This window comes from Passer domesticus, chromosome 19, assembly GCF_036417665.1.
Source record: "Passer domesticus isolate bPasDom1 chromosome 19, bPasDom1.hap1, whole genome shotgun sequence".
NCBI lineage: Eukaryota > Metazoa > Chordata > Aves > Passeriformes > Passeridae > Passer > Passer domesticus.
In genome coordinates, this window is record NC_087492.1 from 12,619,041 (window position 1) to 12,638,526 (window position 19,486).

A 19,486-nucleotide genomic window follows, 5' to 3' on the forward strand; every position below is an offset into this window, starting at 1 on the left:
TTGATCCCAGTTTCCCTGTGCCACCTCTGCAGGTGGGATTGATCCCTATCTCCGGAGCCTCATGGCCAACCAGGCCAAGCTGATGACGCAGCAGCAAATGGTGGTGGGGGAGCTCCGGGACCGGCTCTTTGAGCAGGTTGAAAGGATTGGGTTTGATTTAGCTGCACTCAACATGCAGCGCAGCCGAGATCATGGCCTTCCAGGTAAGTCAGTTGTGGGAGCAGAGCTTACAAAGAAAAACAAGTAGAAATCAGGCATTTTTGTGATTAAATATTTAGAAGTTTCTCCAGCCCATGCTTGGCTGAAATTACTCAGGAGATGGATTCAGTGATCCTTATACATCTCTCCCAGTACAGGATATTCAGTGATTCTATGATGCTCTTTCCCAAACTTTTTCCTTGTTTCTGAACAACCACGGGTAAGTGGGTGGAGGTTGAGCACTGAAGGCAAAGCCTGGCTGAAGCTGCATGAGAGATGTGGAGGCAGAAGAACACGAGGCATTGCACAGCCCAGAGCTTGGTGTTCAGTGACTGACTCATTTCTATTGTCCAAGTGAAAAAAATGGTAAAATAGTTCAGCAACAAGTTTGCAGGAGTGGAATTAGGGCTGTAAGTCCCCTGTGACTTCTCTGCAACCATCTGTAGTGGTCCAGCCCAGCCACACACGACTGGAAGAGCAGATTCCAATATGTTAAGAATATCTCATCATAATTTCTCTACTAAATCTGTGTCCCAGAGAAAAAAAAAAACAACCAAGCATGTCAGCACCACTCTCAAAGCTCTGCAAGGTGCCAAACCACTGTAATGGCATTGCAAGATAGTCTTGAGAAATAGATTGTTGATAGCACTTCAGAGCTGGCTCCTGAGTGGGTCCTTGCCCAACAGTGTCATTATGATGAGGTAAGAGCCCAGAGCTGCTGTGTCAGCAACATCCCAAGAGATGCAATAGGGCTCCTGTTTGAAACTGGAATGAAAACTGAGATGGATCCATGGGTTTTAAGCCCAGTCAGAGGCTTTGTAGTATATCCAGGGGAATCATCAGCTCACTTTGGCAGAGATTGTTCTGCCTTAGCCACAACATAAGGTTGTGATTTTTCCATGCTTTATTGAGGACCACCATTATGCAGACCTGATCAGATCCACAAATCCTGGTTTTCCAGACCTGACATGATGGGAGTGGCATGTATTTCTAGTGGATTTGGGTTTAGCTTTAGGTCTCAACCCACCTATGAGTGCTGTACTCCCTTATATTAGATATCCATGAAGGTGGTGATGGCTTAGCAAGGTAAAAAACCCTCCCTAATTAATTTTCTGATTAAGCAAATTCTCAGTGTCCTGGAATTGTTTGATAATGGTGTCATCTAGGCACCATATGCTGTGTCTTTTTCTTCCAATGTTCCCTGTTTTTTAGACATAAGACAGTAGGTTTGGAATGGATATCAGGAAAAAAAATTCCTGTGAGGTTGATGAGGCCCTGGCACAGGTTGCCCAGAGAAGCTGTGGCTGCCCCATCACTCAAGTGCTCAAGACCAGGCTGAAGGGGGCTTGGAGCACTCTGGGATAGTGGAAGGTGTCCCTGCCATGGCAGTGGGTGGAACGGGATGAACTTGGTTATCCCTTCCAATCCAAATTGTTCCATGATTCCATGACATCTTGCTTACAGCAGAGGTGTTTGCTGCTGCATCATCTCATCTCCTCCACTAAGATGCAGAATTATGACCAGTTGTGGCACAGTGGATTTTTGGCTGTTTGCAGTCCAGAAAAATTAGTCCAGCTGGCCAAGTCTGGTGGCTGAAGTAAGTTGAGCTGTGTGGAGTGGGTGGCTTGTCCCATGGCTGGACAGGGACCAGCTGTGGAGAAGCACTTGGTCATTCTCCTGTTGTACAGAGAGAGGGGCTGCCAACATCTTGTCCAGGTTCACTTTCAGTGAAGGCAACATCAGTTTAATCCCTGCCGAGTGGAGGAGAACATTGCTGGAAGGTGGTGGTACAACTCCCACCTGCAAAGACATGACTCTTCAAAAACAGGCAGGGGGAGCTGGCTGTGGAGGAGTGGAAAGTCAGTAGCACTAACAGAAATATAGAAAAATGTTTTAAACATTTTTGTGCCCTACTGGTGTCCCAGGTTTGGGAAAGAGAAGGAAAAATCTTTCCAGGAGGGAGTAGCGCATCACTGTTCTATCTGCTCTGACATTCAACTACTTGCAGGTTACAACTCCTGGAGAAAATTCTGTGGGCTCTCGCAGCCCTCTGGAGTGAAGTCACTTGGGCGTGTGTTGAGGAATCGGAACCTGGCAAGGAAATTCCTGAAGCTCTATGGGACACCGAAGAATATTGACATCTGGATTGGGGCCCTTGCAGAGCCCTTTGTGACAGGAGGCCGAGTGGGGCCTCTCATGGCCTGTCTCATTGGCACCCAGTTCAGGAACATTCGTGATGGAGACAGGTAAGAGGGGAGCTGGATATCCCAACCCCAGAGTACAGGGAGTGTGGAGTTTATGCAGATTTCTTCACACAGATCTGAAAACTGCTCCAGTTGTTTATTGCCTTTTTTTTTTTTTTTTTTTTTTTTTTTGGCAGTACTCCTTCAAAAGTTTCATTCTCTTTGTAGTCACATTCTTATTCCCTGTCTGATGGTTGAGATCCTGGGCTGAGATCCCTTCCCAGCAAAGTGATATCTCAAATTTCTTCTTCCCTCCTCCAGTTCTGAACTGGAACCCTCTGCTCTTACATGTGGCAGGGTTTGATCTTTGCTTGTGATGGATGTGGTGGGTTGGGATTTTCTCATCAGCCAAAATCACTTCAGCAGTGATGAGGTTTCAGCACACCTGAATTCTTCCTCCTCCTCCTTGAGGTTGCTCAGGGGCTTCAAGTGCAGCAGTGAGTTACATTCCCCATTTTAAGCTGGATTTCTAAAGCAAGATCCCTGTACCTGCCAACAATATTGCCTGAAAATGGGATCACAACCCATGTTTCTGGAAAACAGTTCTGCTGAGAAAGACTTAGGATGAGCTCAAACTCCAGGATGTGGAGCTTAGGGTCAATCTGTTGCACATCTAGAAATCCTCTTTTTATGGCAGGAATCAAACCCTTTTCTAAAAAGTTGAGTAATTACAGGGCTTGTTCCAACACGGCACTCATTTGGCTGTAACCACAGCCTGTGCACACTCTGCAGCCTTTCCTATTTGAAAGAGGGTACCTGTGCCTCATCTGAGGACAATTAATTCAATTGCAGCTTTGTTACCTGTCCATGGCCAAAAGAAAAGCAAGGTAATTGTGGAAATCCTTAAAATCAGAGGGTTTTGGGAAAGCTGCAGAAGGCAGGCCTCAGAGACAGCAGAACTGTGATTGGAGCTAAGCAGTAGTCGTAAGATTTCTCAGCAGAATAGTTATATAAGAAGTAGAAAAGTAAGGACAAATAGAACAATGGTCTGTCTATTAACACATGTCTAGAATAACTCCCTAAGCTGCAGAAGATTCTATCTTGTGAGATATTAGGGAGTTCTAAGCTTAATAATGGAGTTCTGTGCACTGTGTTTTAAGGCTTACAAGCAGGTATTGTATTCAAAATAAGCAAGCATTGTTTAACCAAAGGTACATGTGCTTATAGCGATTGGATGGAACTACTGTCAATATGCTTTTGCTCTGTGTGATTGGTCAAAAAACTTATAAAGTAAGTTGTAACATTAAGTTCTTTGTCTGCTGCTGGGAAGGTGAGCTGCTGGCATCTTCCCATTGTCATAACCATGTAATGAGGCTGATGCTGGAAAATAAACAGCTTGAGACTCCTTCCCCAGCAGTCCCATCCCATTTGTGATTTGTACAGAGACCCTGACTGCTGATAAAAGGTGCTCAGTGTGAGGATTGAGCCCACAGTCTTCAGATTATGAGACTGACAATTATCCAATTGTCAAGTCAGGGCTCTTGATTTAAATAATAGAAATTCTAATTTGTTCTTGGCAGAAGAAATTTGTGTTAATAGGAATTAACGTGGTGGGAGTCATCAATATGAAGAAGGCAGAAGGCAAAAATCTGCTGTTTCTTCTTTCTCCTTCAGGTTTTGGTGGCAGAACCCTGGGGTTTTCACTCCTCGCCAGCGCTGTTCACTGGCCAAAATCTCCTTGTCACGAATAATATGTGACAATACCCACATCACTAAAGTATCAAGGAATATCTTCCAGGCTAACAGATACCCCCATGGCTTTGTGAGCTGCAGTCAGATCCCAAAGCTGGACCTCAGACCCTGGAAGTCAAAGAGCACCGAGGAGCAAGGTACGGTCTGCAATCCGCAGCAGGTCCTGCCTGCAGACCCCTGAGAAAGCCAGACCCTAGGGTTTAAACCTGAGCTGCCTAACACGGGGCTGGACCTGTGTGCCAGGTACAGCTTTAGATGTTCCAGTTCACTAGGTGTATTTAGAGTGTCTCCTACAAAATGCAGATTTTCTGGCAGACCAAGCCAAGTGCCCTGTTCTGGGAATTTTTTCTAACAAGGAAAGGCTGAGGGAGCTGGGGCTGCTCAGCCTGGAGAGGAGCCCCAGCTGAGAGGGGCCCTCAGCCCTGGCTGTCCCTGTGTGCAGGGAGGGCAGAGCAGGGCCCAGGCTCTGCTCCAGGCCCAGCAGTGGCACCAGAGCCACGGGCAGGGCCGGAGCCCAGGAGCTGCCCCTGCCCAGGAGGCAGAACTTCTGCCCTGGGCACTGCCCAGCCCTGAACAGGCTGCCCAGGGAGGGGCTGGAGTCTCCCTCAGCGGGGATCCTGCAGAGCCCTCTGGGCACAATGCTGTGCCCTGTGCTCTGGGATGGCCCTGCCTGAGCTGGGAGCTGGCACCAGGGACCCTCTGCGCTCCCCTCCTGCCTGAACCATTCTGGAATTCTAGGATTTTTTTCTGATTAATAGACTTTCCATTTAGTTCTTCACTATTGATGCCAGGGTTTCCTCCATGGGAAACAATGCCCAGACTGGGAAGGCTGCTTTCTCTATCTGCCAAGATGCTGTTTGTCAGCACATCCTTGTAAGGCCAAAAGTAACTCAGCATTTGGAAATTAATTCCCAGTCTATGGAAGGGTTTCTGGTTTTGATCTCTGCTTGTACCATTGTCACCTATTTTTACACTATTTCTCTCACCTGCCTTCAAGATTTGTAAAATTCTTGAGGTCTAACTCCTTCCAAAATGTCCCTGAAATCCTTGGGAAGTAGATGTAGGGAAGAGTGGCTCTCCCTGGAGAAGGGCAAGCTGTTCCAGTGTCTTTTCCAAACAAAACATCCTTCCTTAACCCTAACAGTCAGGTACTGGCACACTCTCATAATACCAGGTTTTGATCCCTCCTTTTCAGTCTAACCCGTGGAAACAAATCCCACAATGTATCAGGGGGATATGTCAGGTGCTTTTCTGTTAACACAATGCTTTTTATCTCTTCTAGAAAAAGATTCTGGTGACTTTAAATGCTGAATGTTGAGGATTTCCCAGATGTCCAGACTTGGGAAGCTGCTGAGGTGGATTATTAATTTTTACTGTGTTTATGCTTTCACTGCCTGCAATGTTTGGGCATGGTTTGCTCAGCTTGATTTGAATGGAGCCTTTACAGTGGGATCAGTGGGATGCAACCCAGGAATAAAAGAACTTAATGAAGAGATAGCCCAGATCTGGGAAATCACTCAGGATCACAAAGCCAAGTGAAATAAGTTGTCCAGAGGCTAGTCCCAAATCTCACAAGCTGCTGGCTTAGGCCATGGAACCACACAATGCTTCACCAGGATTTACTGTCAAACACATGTTTTGGACCTTCCTTTTAAATTTTTCAACCCCCAAAGAATGATCAAGGCATTGGAATAACAGTAGATTTTTGTTCTCAATTTTTTTTTTTAATAAACAAATCCATCAATTTCCAGAGAAAATGCAGGATGCCTCTGAGAGAAGAAGAAATAGTTGTCTTGCAACCCCAAACACACTGTCCTAAAATGCTCTGTGTCAGGTTTTGCTCCAACATGGAAGGAAGAAATTTGCCACATGGATGAGAGTTTTCTCACTATTCTTTCCCATAGTCCAGAATGCCCAAAACATCCTCTGATGTGACAGTAACCTATGACAAGTTATTCCTGAGGCCTGGCATGAGCCAGAGTGACTCAGCACTGGCCTGTAGAGCTGGTGGGATGTGGCCTGGCAAAGATAAAAACAATCTGAACATACAAGAAAGTAATAACTACTCTGCTTTCAATCCAGCTTTTTCCCTTTTCCTGAAAGGGATCAAACCCACTTTCTCCTCCCTCTATAGCCTGCTATATTCCTGTTATTGCTTAATAAATTGCAATTTTGGGCTGAGGCCAAAATGTTCTTTACATTTCATAAAAGGTGCAGCAACCACACATGAGTGGAGGATGGTGGTAGGTTTTCTGTGGGAATATTGGGAAAGGGCAGTTCCAGAAGTTATCTGTTGTTAATGAAAGAAGGTATTTCTTGCTGAAGCCTCTGACCCCAACTCCTGTGTGGTGCAGAGCTATGAAAGTCAGCACTGATGGGTGGGAGGTATTGACTGGGGTGTCCCAGTCTCTCCAGCTCTGGTTTGCCACTCCTGGTTGTCTAATTGTGACATAGCCCTGTGTCTGCTCAGCCCGTCAGGGACAGAGTATCATTCATTACCTGTTGACTTCAGCAGTTCTCCTCTGGGGGAGGATATGACTGGCTCAAAATCACCCACAACCCCTCTGTGTGCACTGAGCACAAAAAAATCACTGAGCTGATTTTTTTTCTTTTTCTTTTTAGCCAAGCTGAAATTTGGATAATTTGACTTACTTTATCAACTTGATCAAACATATACAATGTTGGTACAGCAACATGGGGACTGTCCACAGGGTGCTTGGTGTGTGCCTGCCTTGGCCAGTGGAGCTCCTGAAGTGGGGGCTGCCTCCTGCAGCAGCTAGGATGGGATGGTTTGCTCTGATCAGCCTCTGCTGCTGGTTTCAGAAGGGTAGCTCTCTCTCCCAGCTCCGTTGAGGCCTCATTCACTTTCTTTCCCACCAGCAGCCTCCCCCAGCTGTTTCAGTCAGACCTGGATGTCCATCCCAAGTTCATCCTGTCAGGTTCTTCTCCCGGTGTCAGCTACATTTTTCCTCAGTGGATGCCCACCAAGGTGGTCAGTGGGCTGCAGCACATGGGGTGCAGAGACAGGCTGAGAAAGCTGTATCTGCTCCGTCTGGAGAATGAGAGTGGGAGCGATTTGTGTCTCTCTGAGGAGTAGCTGTGAAGGTGGACAGTTCCCAGAGGCTCACAGGGAAATGACCAGAGGTAACAGATGCAGGTTACAACAAAGGAAGTAACCTTTAGACAAAGACAAACATTATTCCCTGTGATAGTGCTGTGATGCAGACACAGGGATGAGAGAAATCTTGGGTATTCTTCCAAACCGTCTAGGCCTAGAGCAAGCTCTCTGGATTTTCAGTTAACCCTGCTGTGAGCAGCTGGTTGATCTGCAAACCTCCTGGTGTCCTTCTCCACTTCAATTTCCCTGTGATTTACAGTGATAAACTGTTGTACTTCCTAGCCAGAGTTCATCTGGCTGGGCTCTAAGCTATCCCATGTATGCAAGTCTTGCAGCTCAGGCTGTTCCATGCTGTTGCATTCTTTTCTGTCAGGCCTGTCTTGATACCACAGGAATCTTGATGAGCCAGAACACCTTTTCTTGTAAAACCTCTTCTCTTGTCATTACAAGCACTTCCAGCCATGCCTTAGCTCATAAATTGGTCTCTGAAGCGAATCTGTGCCTTGTAAAACTGAGGGTTCATCATGGAGCTGCAGCCAGAGCATCATAAACAGTTTCCTCAGTCTAGATGACCTTTGTCTAGTATATTTATTCTGGAATCCCTCTGAAAGTTTTAATATCAATGTTAATGCCTTTAAGTGACAATAAGGGATAAACTCCCTTTTGACCTGTTCACATTTTGGAGGCTGGTGACTGATGCTGTCCTTGGCCAGACCTAGCACTGCCCTTTGATAACTTATCATAGAAACATGGAATATCCTGAGTTGGAAAGTCCAACTTCTGGCCCTGCAGAGACTCCCCAGCAATCCCACCCTGTGCCTGAGAGCATTGCCCAAACACTCCTGGAACTCTGGCAGCCTTGGGGCCATGTCCATTCCCTGAGGAGCCTGTTCAGTGCCCCAGCACCCTCTGGGGGAAGAACCTTTCCTGATATCCAACCAAACCCCCCAACACAGCTCCAGTTGTTCCTTTGGGTCCTGTTCCTGATTACCAGAGAGAAGAGATTGGTGTCTGTACCTCTGCTTGTTCCAATCCATTTCAGAGTGGATATTTATGCCAGCAATTTTCAGTGGGAATCACTCCCATTTCAAAATTCAGTCTCATATTTTGTGTTGGAACCATTGCTTTGCATTTGGAAGTCAGTTGTGATCTTCAGCTTCACCAACACCTCTCTCACACATTGCTGTGCTGACAACAGTCCATCCTCTTCTGAGCCTTCATGTGGTGAACAAGACAATTTTCTTGGCCTTTTCCCACCACATTTTCTCAAAGGATCACTTTCCCTGCCTCCCCTCTCTCTCTTCTGGCCAATATATGGCTGAGCAGATCTGGGGAGTGGGAGAGTAAGTAAAACTTGGTGACAAAAGCTCATGGTGTGACCAAGTCCCTCGTCTCCCTATCTCAGACACTCTTAAATTGATTCAGGTCCTGGAAAAGGTGCAAAGACCCAGGGGCAGAAGGGAGTCAACTGGGCATGGACACACTTGGTCTGGAGACTAGGATCTTTATTAGAGCTGGATTTTCTGAAAACACCTTGCAGGTTAGGCAAGAGCCAACTGCTTCTGAAATGGGAGCAGGATGGATCCAGGTGCTGGGGATCCTTGCAACAGGAGAAAATTACAGCTGTGGACTTTGGTATCTGTGGGTTTGGAGCCTGAATGTTGCGCTAGATCTGAGCTGCCTGTCTGTCCATGGTGAATTGGGAATGTCCTTGGCTTTCTCCATATTCATCAGAGACACTAATCAGCTGCTGGAATCAAAGACCTCCTTACTCTGCACAACTCCCTGACAGAAGGGGGCAGCCAGGGGGAATTTGGGCTCTGCTCCCAGGGAACAGGGACAGGAGGAGAGGGAATGGCCTCAACTTACACCAGGGGAGGTTCAGGTTGGATATCAGGAGGAATTTCTTCTTGGAAAGAGTTGTCAGACACTGGAAGGGGCTGCCCAGGACAGTGGTGGAGTCCCCATCACCTGGAGGTGTCCAAAGAAGGACTGGACATGGCACTCAGTGCCCTGGGCTGGTGACAAGGTAGGGAGACCAGTCACAGGTTGGACTCAATGATCCTGGAGGTATTTTCCAACCTCAATGTTTCTGTGAAGTCATTGAAAATTGATGACAGTGACTTAAAATAATAATTTTCAGTGGTTTGTGAGCTGTTGGGTGTTGCAGTGTGTTTTCTTAGTTTTATAGGTATGCTTACTGTTCGATTTGTGATTTTGCAATCCCCTTATGCCACTCCCAAGTTTTAAACCCCCACCTTCCCAGTTGTTAATCCCTCCCATCCCTGCCCTTTTTCCCCCGAATCCCCCTTGCTCCCCACTCCTACTGGATGTCAATTCTCCCCTGAACCTGCCCTCTCTTCTGGAGAATTCCCTGTCTATTTTGTGTCCTTTGGAACCCTATTAGTTTATCCAAGTTATTTCCCTCTCTAGTGTTCCTTTATTGGTTCTAGTGAAAAATACCCCGCCTTCAACCCCCCACAAACCATATCCCTATTGGTTTGCTACCCTAAACCCCTCCTCCCGAGTGAGGTATCAAAGCTCTTGCTAGCCCCAAGTCTTGGTCTTGGGTGCTAATCATGAAATAAAGCCACCCCCATTTCACCCCAAGGCCCGTGCTGCTGCCTTTGTTCCTGCGCTGAACCACCGCTGGTGGCTGGGCTTCTGTGGAGCTTACAAGGGGGTCTGTCACACCCCATTGTCACCTAGCCAGGACATAGTCCTCACCGTGACACTTGGGAACCTGCAGACTTCCTTGTACCTGATATTCTGGGTGGATTTCTATGTGCAGAGTTGTGTCAAAGGTTTCTTCTACAGCAGGAGACTCACAACAGCACCCTGGTTTGGAAACCACTGCTATTAGTGCAGGACAGCCATTCCACTCCTTTCACTGGCATTACATTTTAGGAACCTCTTTCTGGTACGTCAGGATGAACCAGTTGTGAATCAAATTAACCTTCTCCCAGTTGCAAAAGGCCACAATTTTGTACAGATGAGGTACAGGAAAGGTTGGCAGACATAGAAAAGGAACTGTTTGCTGGATCAAATCGTGGAGAAGCAGAATGAAGCCATGGTTTTTCTCTAAGCACTGGCTCCCCAGGGACCTGGTCTCTACAAGCACCAGTTCAGAGGGTCCCAGTGTGCACACATGGGGCTCTTGTAGTGTCCATGTGCTGGTGCAGGGACAGTTCAGATACTGTGGAGAAGCTCTTTGCTTTAATTGCCTCTCCTGTGGTTGCAGAGAAGCCTTGGGAGAGCTGAGAGGTGAGGCTACAGTCACCTCTCTTCAGTTTTCCAATGAAAATCAGGAGAAGAAGGGTCTATGGCTAAGCCAGAGGACCAGGGAGAACAGGCAATGCCATTCTATATAATTATGTCTTTCCTCAGTTTCTTCAGGAAGTATCACTGAGTCTTGCCCATTTTACTGTTCTTAAGGATTTGACTTTGGTCTTTAGGTTTTAGAAGATTATCATTGTGGTTTTATGGGTCCTTGGGCTATTTCCTTTTGATAATCTGCAGCTCTCAGACCTGGCTGGAATTGCGAGTCATTGTTCTTTTGAAGTGCCAGTGCTAGAGCAAGGCCTGGTGGGCAGATGATGAATCATGAAACATTTGTTTTTCAGCTCAGTTATTCTGGCTGCTGCAAGTTCCTTTTCACGCAGTTGTTTTAGGAGATGAAATGCAGTTGGAGCAGTTCCAGGTTATACCTGCATTTTCCTGATTTCCTCCTTGCTTATGCAGATGCTGTCTGAACATGCACCTGCCTCTTGCCAGGAAAACATTGGGAGTCACTGTTCTTGCTTTATCTTTTTGTCTAGACTTGTGGCACTTTTCCCACTTTTCCCACTGTGCATGCAGAATGTCCAGCTGCTCAGCTTGGTCCCTCCAGTGCCTGGATGTGTAGAGCAGGGTCTGACTGATCAGATCACTGTTTTTCTCTTTCTCCCCTCAAAATACTGATTTCTGGTTTCCTGGACATCTTGCAGCTAGCTCACTTTGTGAAGATCAATGTTTGCACAAAGTGAGACAGCCTGGGGTCTTAGAATCATGGAATCAGGGAATGGTTTGGGCTGGAATGGACTTAAATATCATCCAGTTCCACCCCTGCCATGGGCAGGGACATCTTCCACTATCCCAGGTTGCTCCACGGCCCAACCTGGTATTGGACACTTCCAGAGATAAGGCAGCCACAGCTTCTCTGGGCAGGGTTTGTGCTGTCCAATGCAGCCTGCTCTTCCCCACTAAAGATTGTCTTAAAATTCCTCAGGGTTCCTCTTCCCAGAGCCCCCTGAATGGGCTGTCCAAGCACTGCCAGCCCCACAGCCCCTACACACATACAGTGCTGTGTTTGCCCTGTTGCCATCCAGCCCTCCTGAAGCTCTTGCAGTGCAGTTGCTAAACTGGCTTCCCACAGTGAGCACAGCTCCCAGCAGAGAGCACAGCCTGGCTGAAGCCTCACTCCCAAACCTCATTCCAGCTTTGCACCACCCACGCATAGCTGATGGAGGGAGTCTCACCTCTGCTCTACATCACCAGCTGCTTGTGACTCGTTCACTGCTCTGCTCAACACACTCTGGGCTGGAAGGATGGAGCTTTTCCTCCTTCACTACCCCTTTACCTGTCTGCTCATTGCCTTTCTAGTCCTCTATCAGGTGAAACCTTCATTCAGATTCTTCTGCAAGATGACCTTCTATAAGTTGTGGCTCTTCACCATAAGCATTGGGGTTGCCATCCTCAGTATTCCTCGTGGACGTAACGTGGACAACATGATGTAAGTTGTCTGTGGCTCCCTTCTGCCCTGAGCATTGATAGAGCCCACTCCAGTGCTTTGATTTGGAGGGTCCTGGGGGTGTGCTGTGGTGGGGAGGGATCGGTTTTATATTGATCTGGGGAGATGATAGACTCTGTAATTCAGAGAAGGGGTGTGGGTTTTAATAGTAGCTCGGGGTTGATAAAAAGAATAACAAATTATGGAAAGAAAGGATGTAAAAGGTTCTAAAGAAGGTAATGCAAAAAACCTGGAAGAAATACATATTGCTATTTTTACCAGAGCTCTTTCATCTGATGTTTGGAGCTGTATTTCCCTCTTCCCCATGGCTGCGCACTCTATTCCTAACTTGTGTTGAGAAAGCCACTCCAGGCTCTTCCCATTCTCTACTCTGAGCCAGTGCACACCTGAGACATCACCATGGTGCAGTGCTGGCCCCTGCATGGGCACTGGTTCCCATCAGCTCAGTGACAGCTTGGTGTCCCAGGTCTGGCAGTCCCCCTGCCCATCCCATAGCTGCCCATCCTGTCTCTCCAGATTCTATGCAGACTCTCCAAGATGTGGTCTCACCTGGAGGCTGCATGGGCTGTTCAGGAGTGATCAGTAGTGGCAATCAGGAACCTGGGCTGAGTGGGATGAAAAGATGACTCTGCTACATGGCACCACACTGCCTGAACCCTCCTGAAGTGGTGCAGAAGCAGGATTTACTATTCCATTTCATGCTTTAGTGGGAATTCATATCTCCTAACTGAGCATCAGCCTTTTGCTTTGAGAAATTTTGTTCACCTCTTAACTTTGCTGCCTGATTTATTTTTTTTTGTGTTATTTTAGCAATATCTCTTCAAATAGGACTCCCAGCATTGCAGGCTAATGTCACCTAAATGCAAATCCCTCTCTTTCCACAGCCAGTAGGGTCAGGCACAGGTTTACTGCAGCCCGTATTCCCAACTCAGCAAGGTGGGGAGGAAAGCAGAGTACAAAGGTGTGCTGTGAATCTGAATATTATTTAATATTTGGTTGATCTGTGGAATTTCTGAAGGTGTAGTTGCTGGGTCATTGGTCATGTATGGCTTGAGGGAAACCTGCAAGGTGTATTTGTCTTCTGTAATTAAATAATTAGCTGCAGAGGGACACTAATTGTTCTTCAAGTCATGGGCAAAGCTGTGTCAGTGGGAAACCAGCAGAAGCAGAGTGTGAGGTGGGCTGGTTTGGATGCAAATTTTGGTCCCAAATTTCAACATCTCTTTGGCTAATCTCCACTCCTCTTTTCCAGATTTTTGCGCATATTGACCATACCACTCAAATACATCTTTGGCATTCAGATAGTGGTGAAGGGCAAGGAGAACCTCAGGACCAAGAAACCTTTTGTTCTGGTGCTGAATCACCAGACCTCCCTTGACATCATGGGTATGTGGTGATCCTGCCTCCTGCTCCAGGCAGGCAGAAAGACAGGGGTGGCTGCTACAGAGCCCTTCACCAGCCAGCCCCAAGCCAGGGCTGGTCTCCAGGGTATCAGAGGCATTTTCAAGCTACATCAGCTTCAACCTCACCAAGGGAATGGGGACAAGGCTCTCAGCTGACCACAGCCCTCTCATGCTGCTCTTCTTAAGTGCCAGTCCTGAGTGGAAGGTCGGGAGACCCCCAAAATTCCCAAGGGATTCTAGGAAGCTTCAGGCATGGCACCCCCTAGAGCACAGGGCTGTTGCCCCAAATCTAGAGGGACCCTGAGTGCAGATGATGATTTGTTCTGCCCTTGCTGTCCCCTTGCAGTGATAATGGAGATATTGCCAAGGCGCTGCGTGCCCGTTGCAAAGAAGGAGATCCTGTACATGGGCACATTCGGCCTGGCCTGCTGGCTCGCAGGGGTCATCTTCATCGACCGCAAGAGGAGGGAAGAGTCCATTGGCACCCTGACAGAGGTGGCACACTCCCTGCACAGGGACAACGTGAGTGGGGAGGAGTCCAATGAGGAGCTGCTGGAAAACAGGAATCTGAATGTGGGTGGAAAAAGATCTTTGTCTGTGAGCTGGGCACTGAGCAGAACAGAGTGAGAGCATCAGTGTGTTCTGTGCCCATGAATGGAGGTCAGGGGTACAGAGATGAGCCCCAGGGCACCATCCCTCTGCAGTTGCTTAGAATTGTGCCTGGAGGTCCTTCCACCCTAATGTCTTCTCCCTCCTGCAGTTGCGTGTCTTGATCTTCCCTGAAGGAACTCGCAATCATAGTGGCTCCATGTTGCCCTTCAAACGTGGGGCCTTCCAGCTGGCTGTGAAAGCACAGGTGAGACCCACCTTCCTTCTGCCCCTGGAGTGCAATTTGCCTCCTGTGGTCCACCAGCAAACCAGGGTACTCGTCCCTGGCTTCCCTATGAATTGCATGTATCTTCAGGAGCACTTGAGGCTTGCAGGTGGCACAGGAGGGGTCTGTTTCAGAAACAGAGAGACAAGTAGAAAACCTTTCTTACAGCTTGGGATAAAAGTGGGGGGACCTTGACAAGAGCCCTGGATCTCCACAGGGAAGTTTCTGCTGAGCTGGCCTCTGTAGATAGTAATTTGACAATCCATTTTTGTTGGCCTAAAAACAGAGATGAAAATACAAAATCCAATGGCGAGAACATGGGGCGATGCAGTTAAATGATCTAAATATTCAAATAATCCTCTGAGTGTCTGCTGTGACACTGATGGTGATAATTATCAACAAGGTGCAGAATTCACCTAAAAACATTGGTTGAATTTTGGAGAAAGGATAAGGAGATGCACATATTCACTGTAGACTATCTCCCCTCCAGGTCCCCATTATTCCTGTAGTGTTGTCTTCCTACAACAACTTCTACAACCAGAAGGAGAAGAAATTTACACCAGGTGAGGAGGACCTGGGGCAAAGAATGGTCTGGGTGGTGGTGCAAGCTCAGTCTTTGGAGCCATGACAGGAGTGGACAGGGGACCACGTGTAGTATGCAGATGCCACCCAGAAAACAGCCGCTTCTGTCTTCTTGGGAAGAAATGGGATATTTCAGGCATCACTTTTTCCTCTCCCCTTGGATTTCTCACTGCTTGTCCAATACCTGTCCAAGTGAACTTGGAGAAGCAGCAGAGTCCCGGGGCAGGTCCTGCCCCTAACCACCCCTCCCAGCTGGCCTTGGATCTACAGGTGCATAGAGAGTTAGGAAACATTTATGGTAACAAAAATTTCTACTGGCCACTGATAAAATTTTAGGGGAAAAAATAACACAGGTCTTGGACTTCAGAAGGAAAATGCAGGAAAAAATGGTACAAATGCCAATAGAAGAAAAGTAATCCATCATGCTTCTTCTCCCTTAGCTGCCACCCACCTTAAAATGGACTTCTGCCACTTGCCACTCTTTCCCAGGCCAGCCCTGGCGTTCCCTGAGGAGGGGATCTGCATCTGAAATTCTCATTCCTCCCATTGTTGTGCCTGGGTGTAGTCATTCACTTGCAGGCAGACACCTGGAAAGAGAGAGTGGTGCAAATGATAAATATGGAATTGCCTGTTTCCAGTCATCTTTCGCCTGCTGGGTTTATTCTCTCCTTGTTCACACACAAAAGTCTTTTGGATCTGGAAGTGTCTCCCCACTTGAGCATCAATAGGACCATGACCAGGGATTCTGCCAGACTGTTCCCTTCCCTTCACATTTGTGCTCTGGGAAATCAGAGAATAACCTCCTGGGGAGGGATCCTGGAAGAAGCTGCACATTTTGCTTTAAATAAGGCCTGGTCTAAAGACAGATGAGTTAGCTTTGTGACCAGTCCAGAAAATGTTGTATTAACTCCAAAGATGGAGATTCCAAGAATTCTCTGAGCTATTTAGGAAAGACTTTTTGCAATTACATGTATATTTGCCTCTATACAACTCCAGTCACCCTGAGAATTCATTGTTAATTCCATGCTCAGCAGATCTCTGAGCCATTTTCCAAATGGCTGTTAAACAGTCAGGACCTGAACTGCTGAAGAGAGAACCCTAGTTAGCTTTCCTTGTACTTTCCCACTTTCCCCATCTAGAAGTTTTGCCAGAGCTGATTCTGAAGATGGTGGTCAAGATTCCTACACACCGAGCAGGTCCATGGGTCAGGACAGCTCCCTGTGTCCGCCGTGGTTCTGGGTGTGCTGAAGAGCCTCTCGGAAGCCCAATTCTGTGCCTGGTGTTGGACACTGTCACTCATGGAACGTGTCCGGTGCTTGCTGGAAGTCTGTTCCCAAGAGACCTGAATTTTCAGCACAGCCTTGTAATCACCCTGCTCTTTCAGTAGGAACAAGTGAAATGAGGTAACAGCCTGGCTTTGGGTGTAAGATGTGCAGGCAGGTAACACAGTATCATGGAATCACAGAAGGGTTTAGGTTGGAAGGGACTTGAAGCTCATTTCATTCCACCCTTTACCATGGGCAAGGACATCTTCTATTAGACCAGATTGCTCCAAGCCCCATCCAACACGACAAACCCTTTTCTTTAGTGAAGTTCTTCTCTATGCTTGTTTTGCCTCCTTCCCACAGCTCTGCCGCCGACACTGCTGGATCTCATTCCAGGGACACGTGTTAAGTCATGCAAGAACATTATAACACATCACAGACTCTCCCCAGATTGCCAGGTTCCTATCTGTGCAGGCACTGTCTTGTCTCCACTGGCCCAAAATAAGGAACTCTTGGTGCCAGAACAGAAGAGCATGATGGCAGCTCCCCAGTATGTTCTTCCAGTTTACACCAGTCCATTGCATAGGTGCTTCCCCAGAGAAATCTAACCCACCAGGGAAACCTGGCCACAATTTCTCTCATCCCAAAGTGTGTTTCGAAGTGGGGACCATGCTACATTTCGTGTACATAGACAGAGCACAGCCAGTTTGGATGTGTTGTATTAAACATCTCCTCTTTGCCTGTGACCTAGACAGACCCTGTGACCTTTCCACTGTGAAAAAACATCCTGTATGAAACTATATGAAACCCATCCTATATTGCATTGTGTTGGAGGAGAGAGTCCCCTCTTTCCATATTTATGATTCGTGTGCTCTCAGCAGATTGGAAAAGCTCAGGTTGGGTTTTTGCTGTGTACATTTGGGATGTGGCTAGGCTCCCACCCCACTGGTGTGGGAATGAGAGCATTTCCTTGGTTGGCACGAACCCTTCTGCTGTACCACCTCCGGCTCTTCTATACCACTCATGAGGCTTTTTTCCCTGTCTCACCTTCTTCCAGGAAAGATGATCATCCAGATCCTGCCAGAAGTGGATACGCTGGGCCTGGGCCCAGAAGATGTTGCCAAGCTGACAGAGCAGGTCCGTGACTCCATGATCTCCACCTACCAGAGGATATCAGGAATGACAAATGGAGCTTCCCATTAGTGATCCCATCTTCCAGCTCCAGCTGTGTGTGCCACAGTGGAGGGGAGGCCATGACAACCACAGGAAGGTCTGGCAGCAGAGACAACTGTGGATTGCAACGCTGACAAACCAGAGACAGGCAAAACATCCACCAAGAAGAGAAGCTTCCAACAGGAATGTTCTTGTGTTCCTCCTAGAGAACTGTGCCACCCAGTGAGACAGACACACAATGGACAGCTGGACATTTCTGTGTAATCATATTGCTGAGAATGTCCCATCAGCTGGATCCCAGGCAGAGCTGGGCCCTTCCTGTGATCATCGCTGCCTGTTTATAACCACCTTTCCCTGTTCAGATCCAACAAGGCAGAGGCATTGATCCCAAGCCTGTGACCATGCTGCCTAGGAAGTGGCTGCCTTGGGGTTTGAGGGTTGCCACATTTCCCTGGAATACACTCAGGAGAAGGTGCTGTTTTCTTCCTCTTCCATGGGGAGGATTTGGGAGGTACCTCTGCCATGAGAGACAGAAACCAAGGCAGCTTTGGGAGAGGAGAATTAAAGACCTTACATGTGTCTACAGGGCTTGGTGGTTTCTTTGGCATATTTAGCCTTCCTTTTAAGCTGTGGAAGATTTTACTTTCATGGCTGAGTACATCTTCAAAGTGCAAGAGGGACATGTCTGGGGGCTCAGAAACCAGAGGCAAATCGCACGAGTATGCTGCCTAATATCCTTGCTGTGCCCAGATGGAATCCTCATCCCTGGAACTGTTGAAAAGATGTGTGTATCTGGTGCTTAGGGACATGGTTTAGTGGTTGGCCTGGCTGTGCTAGGTTAATGGACTTGATGATCTTGGAGTGCTTTTTCAACCTTACTGATTCTGCAGTTGTGTGATGATTCTATGATAACCTCATGATTTTTAGCACAACCTTTATATCTTTCAACTCAAACACACTCTAGGAGCTGCAGCTCCTGATTTCTGAGTCCAGCCTTCTATCAGAGGATGCCCACCAGCCACGATGTGATTTGCTTTTTTGTATTGGTATGTTTAGCTATGAACCGTAGCCAAAGACTGTTTTGGACACAGGCCTGACTTACACAGAATCACACATAGATTCACAGAATCATTTAGGTTGGAAAAACCCTCTAGGATCATCGAGTCCAACCTGTGAATGACCCTACCCTTCTCAACCAGCCCAGAACACAGAGTGCCACATCCAGTCCTTCCTTGGGCACCTCGAGGGATGGGGACTGTACCACCTCCCTGTGCCCCTTCCAGGGTTTGACCACTCTTTCCAAAAAGAATTTCCTCCTGATGTCCACCCTGAACCTCCCCTGGCCCAGCCTGAGGCCGTTCCCTCTCCTCCTGTCCCTGTTCCCTGGAGCACAGCCCGACCCCCCGGCTGTCCCCTCCTGTCAGGAGCTGTGCAGAGCCACAAGGGCCCCCCTGAGCCTCCTTTTCTCCAGGCTGAGCCCCCTCCCAGCTCCCTCAGCTGCTCCTGGCCTTCTCTGGACATGCTCCAGCCTTTCAATGTCTTTCTTGCAGTGAGAGACCCCAGACTGAATGCAGAATTTGAGGTGGGGCCTCAGCGGTGCCAGCACATGGGGACAGGCACTGCCCTGGTCATGCTGGTCAGTGTGTCTGGCACAGCCCAGGGCCATTGGACTTTTGCCCACCTGGGCACACTTGGGCTCTTGTTCAGCCACTGTCAACCAGCTCCCCCAGGCCCTTTTCTGATGGAAAGATTTCCAACCTCTCTTCCCCCAGCCTGTCATTAATGCCAACTGTAGATGAGTGCACAAGGATGTGTTTTATTACTGCCCAGAATACCCAAACCACACAGATTCACTGTAGGATTTAAATAAAACTTTTTCAAGGCTTCAAGATGCAGCTGCCATGCTTCAGTGACTTCAAAGGCTGAAATCTCACTGCTGATTAGAAGCAGCCTAAAGAGCTCCTTCTCTTGTGCAAAACCAGGAGATTGGGAAAGTTTTGGTGAAGATTACATGAATGTGCTAATTTCTCAGCAGGTAAAAGAATAAGGAGTTTGATTTTGCAATGCAAGCATGCCAGCCGGCAGGTTTGACACCCATTCAGGATGGGAAGTAAAAAAAATTGTCATAATTACACTTTTAGAGAGTCAG

The 19,486-nt window shown here is 47.7% G+C and overlaps 2 protein-coding genes across 7 annotated transcripts in view; both read left to right on the forward strand.

The window, feature by feature from the left end:
* The window catches only part of LOC135283621 (eosinophil peroxidase-like), a 32,630-nt gene extending 19,208 nt beyond the window's left edge, over positions 1–13,422 (forward strand). For 4 of the 6 annotated variants that reach the window (XM_064394602.1, XM_064394598.1, XM_064394601.1 and 1 more), the window contains 4 exons: positions 33–203; positions 2,207–2,444; positions 4,056–4,270; positions 5,416–6,314. In XM_064394602.1, coding sequence (XP_064250672.1) covers positions 33–203; positions 2,207–2,444; positions 4,056–4,270; positions 5,416–5,444 — 653 coding nt within the window. In that variant the 3' untranslated portion in view covers positions 5,445–6,314. Of the gene's footprint in view, positions 1–32; positions 204–2,206; positions 2,445–4,055; positions 4,271–5,415; positions 6,315–11,892; positions 12,023–13,292 lie in introns of those variants that run through there. The other 2 variants (XM_064394600.1, XM_064394599.1) reach the window with 2 other exon arrangements.
* Positions 6,452–19,480, forward strand: LOC135283622 (1-acyl-sn-glycerol-3-phosphate acyltransferase alpha-like). The gene is given in 7 exon segments (XM_064394604.1): positions 6,452–11,791; positions 11,793–12,022; positions 13,293–13,426; positions 13,790–13,965; positions 14,204–14,299; positions 14,808–14,880; positions 17,222–19,480. Coding segments are annotated over 7 exon segments (894 nt in total). The 5' UTR covers positions 6,452–11,752; the 3' UTR covers positions 17,368–19,480.
* The last annotated feature ends 6 nt before the right edge of the window (positions 19,481–19,486 follow it).